This window comes from Cannabis sativa, chromosome 9 (genome assembly GCF_029168945.1).
Source record: "Cannabis sativa cultivar Pink pepper isolate KNU-18-1 chromosome 9, ASM2916894v1, whole genome shotgun sequence".
NCBI classification, from domain to species: Eukaryota; Viridiplantae; Streptophyta; class Magnoliopsida; order Rosales; family Cannabaceae; genus Cannabis; species Cannabis sativa.
The window spans coordinates 26,135,570-26,144,932 of record NC_083609.1 but is presented as its reverse complement, the minus strand read 5'-3'; the positions used below and the strand labels follow the sequence as shown (position 1 = coordinate 26,144,932).

Below are 9,363 nucleotides of genomic sequence, written 5' to 3'. Positions count from 1 at the left end.
AGTGGCACAAGGATGAATTATTAAGTTAGAGAATTTATTTTGTAAATTCTAGATCTGCTTATTGGAAGTTTGATTATATGGGCCCATGGTCCCCACATTAGTTGAGATAATACTGCTTGCACACTCAGTTTATTGGTTTTAATTAATCAATTATAATTCTAAAATTAGACTATGTCTTATTTATGACTTTTTACTAAGAAAGGGCTTTATTGTGAAGAAAAAAGCTTTTGGAGTTTATTTGTTAATTAAGAGACTTTGTTAAGTCTAATTAATAAATAAGATAAATGGCAATTTTATTTGATAATTAATTATAAGTATTAAATAAATATTTTTGACATTTATAGGATTAAAATTGAAAAATATGGTATTACTGAAAGAAGAATAAGTGGTTGAAATAAAGTTGAAAAATTGTAACTAGTGAGGCCCATTAGTATAGCCGGCCACGTAGTGTGATTTTTGCCCATTATTTTATTCTTTTTTAATCCATGTAATTAAATCTTAAACCCTAGTTGAAATACTATAAAAGGAACATGATGCTCTCATTTTACTCCAACTTACTTCAACCAAACTAAAGCTACTTTTCATTCTCTGACCACTACTAGATGAGAAACTCCTTTCTATAGTGATTTCACACCTTATTCATTGTTCTTCATCAATTCGAGTCATAGTGATAGTGTATCATGCCCACATAGCAAGTCAAGTACTCAATCATAGTGCAGAAGACAGTGGTAACCAACCCGAAGGAGAGAAAGAGATACAAGCTCATATCTTGTTATTATTATGCGAGAGAAAGGAACAAGGGCTAGATATATGAGCGGAAGGAGTCATATTATTTCGCTGCCATCAATATAAGGTTTTCTAAACTCTTATGTGTTTCATTTCATCGTATTATAAAATTTATATTTAGAGTGTTAATGAAACATACATTTTAGTAAATCTAGATCCTAGTAAAATAAATTTCAACACACATAAGGGTTTCAGTGACATCTTTGGGGTGGATATGTTATCTTGCATTCACTTTTCTTTTTTTTTCGAAGTCAATTTCTGACCTTACTTGTCACTTGAAATATGCTATGGAAAACAAGCAGAAGAAAGTCGTTGAACTTGCAAAGAAGTTGTCATCTTCTGAGCAAAAAACTTCTAATGCAGAGACCAGGTATACTGACTTGGAGAACATAGTCAATGAGCTTGAAACTAGCATCTCATATCTCCAAGGTGTATCAAATAATTCAAAGGACCGAGAAAAGAGCTTGACAAAAGAGCTTGCGGACGTGAAAAGAAAAATCTTTCAAAGTAGATAGTCCTTTTGCAAGTCCCTTGACGAAAAGACCTTGAGTGTTGTTGGACTGGAAGGTCAAGTTTGTCGCCTTGAGGGCCAAGTGGCTTCCCTAGAGGCAAAGGCATCATTTGATATCGTCCTTTACGAGGGCTACTATTTTGATGCCATGTACAAGTCTTGGTCGGCTAATGGTGGGGCTTCTGGCTTTAACTGTCAGCCTTTTCAAAGGACAAGATCGAGTACTTCTCGAGCCAATGTGAGCGGCGTGAAAATGATGAAGCTCTTCGCGATATCGATTTTGACTTGAATGGTGATGTTCCGAATGTCAGGGCTGTTACAAGGAATGAAGGCTACAACCCTGATCATTTAGACTTTGTTGTACTTGAAGATGCACCAAGAGAAAATGTAGCACAAATTGAGAAATCAGAAATCAATACATCGCAAATCAAGGAATTGATCATCTGCATTATGTGGGTAAAGTGGACCGAAAGAAATAAAGTACTCCATGACAGTAAGAGGCATGATGAGTCCTACTTATTTCATTTTGCTACATCAATGCCTACTACTGAAAGACCAATTGAAGGTATTTCTTGAAAGCCACCAGATCTTCATGGCTTTAAATTATGTATTAATGTAGTAGTGAATATGGAATCCAATGTTTTAGGTATAAGGTGTTGGATTAAAAAATCCTATGTGGGCACATATGTATAATGTATATGCTATTATAAAGTGTGATACAAAATTAAGTGACCAATTATGTTATGGGTATCAAAAGGGTATTAAATTGTCATAGAAATAATGTGTAGATACCATAAGTTAATTTATAATTTGTTGAGGGGGCAAATTATAAATACCCAAGAGTTATTCTAAGATGACTCTATAAATAGGTAGTGGTCCCCAAGAAACACAGGGTTTCTGTATTCCCTCCTTCCTCATCAGAGAAAATACTTTAGAAAATAGTGTATTCTTAGAAGATCAAAACCTTCTCTGCAATCTCCAACAATGGCTTTAGGTTAGTGCTTCCGCTAATATTTTATCATCTTCTTCTTCTTTAATTTAGCAAAGGCTTTATAGATTTATGATTTAGAGTTTTCTATATTAAAGCACTTTTAGGAATATGTTTAGATCTGTGATTTATATATTTCTTAAGTATTTTATAAACCCTAACAAGTGGTACCAGAGCCACTTTTGTTAAAATAATTGAAGATCTGGTGATTTTATTTATGAAATTTGGGAATTTTAAAAATTAAAATTTTGATCTACTTATATATATATAATTTGTGTATGGTGTGATTCTTGGTTCTGTCCATGAAATTATTGTATTAATTCGGATGATGAGATTCGTATTATTCATGAAGTTTCGGTTTCAGTATATATAATATCCCGTGTATATATATATATTGTTTTCGTTTTTCTTTTTTTTTCAAACCTCTGTTAATATACTAGGTGAATGTTACGTGGTGAGCCACGTATTGTTAGTTTTATTTAAGGTTTTAATTTTTCTTTGTTCGCCTAAAACCCCACTTCTCAAATCAAAACAATAATATCCAGAATAATCAATGTTCTCTTCTTTAAATAACACAAGAAATTTCTTAAAGCGGCTTATAGAGAGAAAGGAAAGGCATCCTTAATCCTCACACAAAACATAATTCATACACTTTCCCAATTTTCCCACAAGAGTAAAATAGTAATAGTAAAATAGTAATAAGTGATGTATATGGTTGTGAATTGAACTTTTTCACAAGCTGAACCCGTTCAAAAAACACCTGGATCAGCCCCAGTTCTTCTACTACACCACATTAATATCCCAATAACTATACACAGCAATCTAACCAAAAACTACAACCTTTGTTGTATGTAATAATAGTAATAGTATATTATACTAATGTACCCCATTGCAAAGACTATAAATAGCAGGATCTAGTTCTAGTACTACTGGTTTCCCATTCCCATTCCCATTTTAGTATATCATGGGATCACCATTATAATTATTATTATGAATTCTCTAATTACAAATGTTGTTGTTGGTCTGATCAAACTGCACCAAACTCTCTAACTCCCCACATGAGGCTGCTATAAGCCCTGAGAACAATGCTAAAGGCTTTCTTGGTCTTGACTTGAACTCCGGATGAAACTGAACTCTAACATATTATGGATGGTTCCTAAGCTCAACAATCTACCAACACAAACACACACACATATATATAGTTAATTGAAACTCATTCATTATAGTTATATCCATGATGAGATGAAACTAAGTTGTTAGTTACCTCCATTCTTCGACCTGTTATATCTTTTCCTGTAAAGCACAAGCCAGTAGCCACCCTTCTCAAGACGCCCAACCATTTCAGGATGAACCTACAAAACAAAACAAAACAAAACAATTCAATATAGCCATAAAACTTTAATTACTTACTTACTACTGTTTCTTAATTTGGTGCATACCTCATATCTGTGCAGGTGTCTCTCTCATCAATATAGATTTTATTCCTATATCTAATAATAAGGACCATAAAGCCATTAATTATTCATTATGAAGACACAACTACCTCATTTGCTATTGCTTTGAAATTATAGAAAGAAACACTTAGAGTTTAGCTGATTTGCAGTCCATAACTTGAAAATATGTTTTCTTGACCCAACACGCATTGTCCCACCCATGTGTGTTTTTGACCCCTGATATTATTCATTCAAAATCAAAAAGTGAAATGAAGAGATCAGATCAGATGATTTCAGCATTTAAGAAAAATGCTTTTAATAACTTCCATGCAGAGCATCAGAATTCTGGTTATGAATGATGAACATAATATTAGTAATAATGTAAACAAAAATACAAGTGAACATGTTTTAATTAGTCACCTTTTTAGCTGTTGCATCCTCTAAATCAGTGGTTGCAACCCAATCAACAAAAACCTTCTTCCGTAGGCCAACAGATATATTTCTTGTGTGTAAGGCAATTATTGCTAAAATGAACAAAAAAGATGATGCTAAAACATTGAAACAAACATTTGAAGGTTCAGAACTTGGAAGATGGCTTCATGAGCCTTCTGATCCTAATTTATGAGTAGAACAAAATAATACCATCATTTGAAGTTGCACAGGAAGTACATGGTACATAAGAAGAAATTAGAAAGAAAGAAAAAAAACCCACTAACCCTTAGGAGCAGAGGAATATGCCAAATGTTTGAAACGTCATACAGAAAATAGTCGCCCTTACCAAACAATATAGGTTCAAAGGCAGCCATTGTCTTGGAAGAAATTTCAGGATGATTTTGATCAGACGCTAAAACTTCCCCGGGATTCATTTGTCTCATCAATCCACAAGCTTCATAGCTTCTCATCCCAGGAGACATGATGTATTCAAGATCCTGCAAAATTGTTTTTTTTTTAAAAGCAAGTGAGATTTCATGTGGCTGATTAAAAAAATGTAGTGATAATCAATGCAGAACAGTTCATTTCAATGTCCATTTTAAACTACCATGACTGGGATGTCTGCATCAACTCCAAGTCCATGTAGAAAGGAATGCAATAACTTCCATGCTGATGGAGATCTTTGCCATCTATCGAGGAGTCAAAAGAGCTACCTTGATCCGATCGATCCAATTTTCTAGTATAATAAGAGGCGATGGAAAATAATTTTACCATCGACGATTCCAATGATAAAGCATTCGATTGATGGGGTTCAATGAATGATGGGGTTCGTTTCCATGAAGATAGTTTTGGATGGCTTGGTTGTTAGAGTTTTTTTAGGAGAGATTTTAGGGGTTTCAAAGGAAGATGGGATCTGATGGGTAATTTTGTTTATTAAATATGTTTATTTATTGTTTTATGGATAGGTAACTGACGTTAACTTTAACAGGATCAAAAAACTAAAAAATGCTAAACCAAGAATTGTCGTTAGATAGGCACTTTTAATATATAAAGATATCTATACGGTTTCAATTGTCTTGTTTAATTTTTTGGTTTCTTTTGTTTTACTCAACTATAATTGCAAAAAGATAGCATATATATACATATACGTTTGTAAGTTTATGACTCTATATAGATATGTGTTTTGAGATTGGTGATTAATCTTGAGTTTTGGCTTCAGCTTTTATCTATGATAAACATATACCAATTGCTAAATGCATTTACATACCCTAACCCATTAAAGCCCAACCCAGATATATACATATATTTTATTTTCCCTAAATTAATTATGTGTATGTCAGCATGGTATATATATGTTTTGATTAATGGGTTGATAGATTCAATGTATATATACATATATGTCTTGCTTTATTTTGCCATTATTTATTTTTTTTCTCTCTTTGTGTGATATATTTAGTTATCATATATATATGATAAATAATATGTATTTTAGTTTAAACAATTAAATTCAAATTTTGGTGTTGGTTTATGACTAATATTTTGAATAAATTAATTGAAACAATATGTCGCCAAAGTGACCTCTTTTGTGTAGATTAATTTATTTAAATATTAGGATGGTTGTGTGTTTGTAATTCATGCTTATATTGACTAGCCCAAAGGTAAGTGAATATTTTGCTAGATTTCAAACATACCTGTGGCAATAAATGTGTGACAATTATAAGGTATTTTGTGTGAGCAATACGTTAGTCCAAAGATTGACCTATTGTTTGACACAGTTTTATTGTCAATATTTGATTGCTACACCAAGAGTACCGCTTACAGTTAATATTACTGTCTAAAGACTTGATATTAATGTGTGTTTGGTATCGTGAGATGGGATTAACCAATTTTTAAATTTATTGTTTAATTATGCATATTAATGTGAGCCTGTTTTATTTGTTCTGTATTCAGCTAGTTCATCTTCTGCTGCCTCAATATCTGCTAATATTAATTCTATTCCTATGCTTAATGGGACCAATTTCAAGGATTGGAAAAGGAACCTACTTATAGTTCTGGGATGTATAGATTTAGATCATGCACTAAGGAATGAACAACCTGCACCTCTCACTAAGGAAAGTTCCCATGATGATAAAAGGGAATTTGAGAGGTGGGATCATTCAAATCGCATGAGTCTAATGATTATGAAACACAGCATTCTAGAAGCCTTTTGGGGCGTTGAATCCGAAGGGGTTGCTATGGTTAAGAATTTCCTTGAACAAATTGAGGAACGTTTTGCTAAAAACGATAAGGTTGAAATGACAACACTTCTTGGTTCTTTAATGAACATGAAGTATAAGGGTCAAGGAAATGTAAGGGAGTACAATATTATGGAAATGCATCATATTGTCTCAAGATTAAGGACACTTAAGATTGAGCTTTCGGATGATGTACTTGTACTCATGGTTTTGTTAACGCTTCCTCCACAGTTTAATCAATTTAAAATTAGTTATAACTGTCAAAAGGAGAAATGGACTCTCAACGAGCTCATGTCTCATTGTGTGCAAAAGGAAGAAAGGTTGAAAAAGGACAAAGTTGAAAGTGCTCACTTGGCCACTAACCCTAAGGTTAAGGGCAAGAAAAGAAAATTTGAGAATGAAGCTGCTAAGGGTCAAGTTCAAAAGAAACAACATCAGGATTCTAATGGTTGTTTCTTTTGTAATCAACCTGGACATGTGAAGAGAGATTGTGCCAAATATCACGCATGGCGTGTAAAGAAAGGTATTAATCTTGCTTTGGTCTGTTCTGAGGTTAATTTAGTTTCAGTACCTAAAAACACTTGGTGGATACATTCTGGTGCTACTACTCACATAAGTGTTTCTATGCAGGGTTGCCTGAGCTACCGAAAGCCAAGTGATGGTGAAAGATACATCTTTGTGGGCGATGGTCAATCGGTGGAAGTGGAAGCAATTGGGAATTTTAGATTGTTATTAGGAACTGTTTTTATTTGGATTTGAAAGCAACTTTTGTTGTGCCGTCTTTTAGACGGAATTTAGTTTCTGTTTCTTTGTTGGACAAATTTGGATATTGTTGTTCATTTGGAAACAATCAGTTTACTTTGTCTTTAAATTCAAATATTATTGGAACTGGTTATTTGAATACTTATGACAATCTTTATTTGGTAGAAACAATTGCATCCTATAATGAAACCTTGCATGTGGAATCACGAGGTAATAAACGCAAATTAAATAAAGAAAATTCAGCGTCATTATGGCATAAACGCTTAGGTCATATCTCAAGAGGTAGAATTGAGCGTCTTGTGTCTGATGACATTTAGAGTCTCTTGACTTTCACAGATTTCAATGTCTGTGTAGATTGTATCAAGGGAAAACAGACCAAAACTAAGAGATTAGGTGCCAATAGAGATTAGGTCCCTCTGGGGAGAAGCATTAAGACAGTAGCTTACATTCTGAATAGAGTACCAAGTAAAGCAGTTGCAAAAACACCTTATGAGCTTTGGACAGGTCGATAGCCTAGTCTAAAGTATTTCCAGATTTGGGGATGTCCAGCTGAGACAAGGCCTTATAGGCCACATGAAAATAAATTGGACTCCAAAACAGTTAGCAGCTACTTTATTGGTTATTCTGAGCGATCTAGGGACTATAAGTTTTATGATCCCACTGTCAGAAATATTTTTGAGACGGGAACTGCAACATTTTTTGAGGATGTTGAATTTGGGGGGAGAAATAAGGTTAGAGACATTGTTTTTTGAGGAGGAATTGAATTCAAACTCAGTTCCTACTATTATTTTAGACAATGTTCAGGCTTCCACACCTGTCATTGATCAAGAAATGAATTTGGAACCTCAACAAGACAATGTTGAACAACTCCCAAATCAAGATGAGGCTATTGTTCCAGAAGAACAAATTCAACACCCTCAAGAACAAGAGTCATTAAGGAGGTCCACAAGAGAGAGAAGAAATGCTATTTCAGATGATTATTTTGTATTTCTTCAAGAACATGATGATGAAATTGGAATGATGGAAGATGATCCAATCAGCTTGCATCAGGCCATGAAAACTTTTAACTCTCAAAAGTGGATTGATGCCATGAATGAAGAGAATAAGTCTATGCAAGACAATAAAGTTTGGGAAGTTGTCCCATTACCAGAAGGTGTAAAACCAATTGGTTGTAAGTGGATACTTAAAACCAAGAAGGATGAATATGGTAATGTGGTGAGATTTAAGGCACGTCTTATAGCAAAAGGCTATACTCAGAAACAAGGCATTGATTATACAGAGACTTTCTCTCCGGTTTCATCGAAAGACTCTTTAAGGATAATATTGGCACTTGTTGCTCATTTTGACCTTGAGTTACATCAGATGGATGTTAAAATAGCGTTTCTCAATGGTGACAATGATGAGACAATTTATATGGAGCAACCAGAAAACTTTGTGGTTGGTGACCCAAAGAATGGTTTGTAAATTAAAGAAATCCATCTATGGACTCAAGCAAGCTTCTCGTCAATGGTATCACAAGTTTCATCAAGTAGTTATCTCATTTGGTTTTGAGATGAATATTATTGATGATTGTGTATATCACAAGTTCAGTGGGAGTAAATACATATTTGTGGTTCTATATGTCGATGACATATTGCTTGCCACTAATGATATAGGCTTATTGCACGAAACCAAGAGATTTTTATCTAAGCAATTTGAGATGAAAGATCTTGGTGACGCCTCTTTTGTTTTAGGAATTAAAATACGTCGAGATCGTTCTCGGGGTATTCTTGGATTATCACAAAAGAGCTATATCGATAAAGTACTCAAAAGGTTTGGCATGCAAGATTGTAGACCAGGTGATACCCCTGTTGCTAAAGGAGACAAATCCAGTCTGTCAATGCCCTAAAAGCAGCCTTGAAATTCAGGAAATGTAAAAGATTCCCTATGCATCAGTTGTAGGGAGTCTAATGTATCTTTAGGTATGTACGCGTCCAGATATTGCGTACATTGTTGGGATGCTAGGCAGATATTTAAGCAACCCTGGTATGGACCATTGGATAGCAGCCAAGAAGGTTATGAGGTATCTTCAGAGAACAAAAGATTACATGCTCACATGCAGGAAGTTAGATCATTTGGAGGTCGTAGGGTATTCTGATTCTGATTTCGCTGGATGCCAAGACAGCAGAAGGTCTACATCAGGCTACATTTTCTTGTTAGCTGGAGGAGCTATATCCT

At 34.2% G+C, this 9,363-nt stretch overlaps 1 protein-coding gene across 1 annotated transcript; it reads left to right on the top strand.

Moving 5' to 3' along the window:
* The first annotated feature begins 5,066 nt into the window (after positions 1 to 5,066).
* LOC133031322 (uncharacterized) lies at positions 5,067 to 7,556 on the top strand. The gene is made up of 3 exons (XM_061104804.1): positions 5,067 to 5,070; positions 6,101 to 6,832; positions 7,483 to 7,556. The coding sequence occupies exons 1-3, from the start codon at positions 5,067 to 5,069 to the stop codon at positions 7,554 to 7,556; spliced, it is 810 nt and encodes a 269-aa protein (XP_060960787.1).
* Positions 7,557 to 9,363: the final 1,807 nt, after the last annotated feature.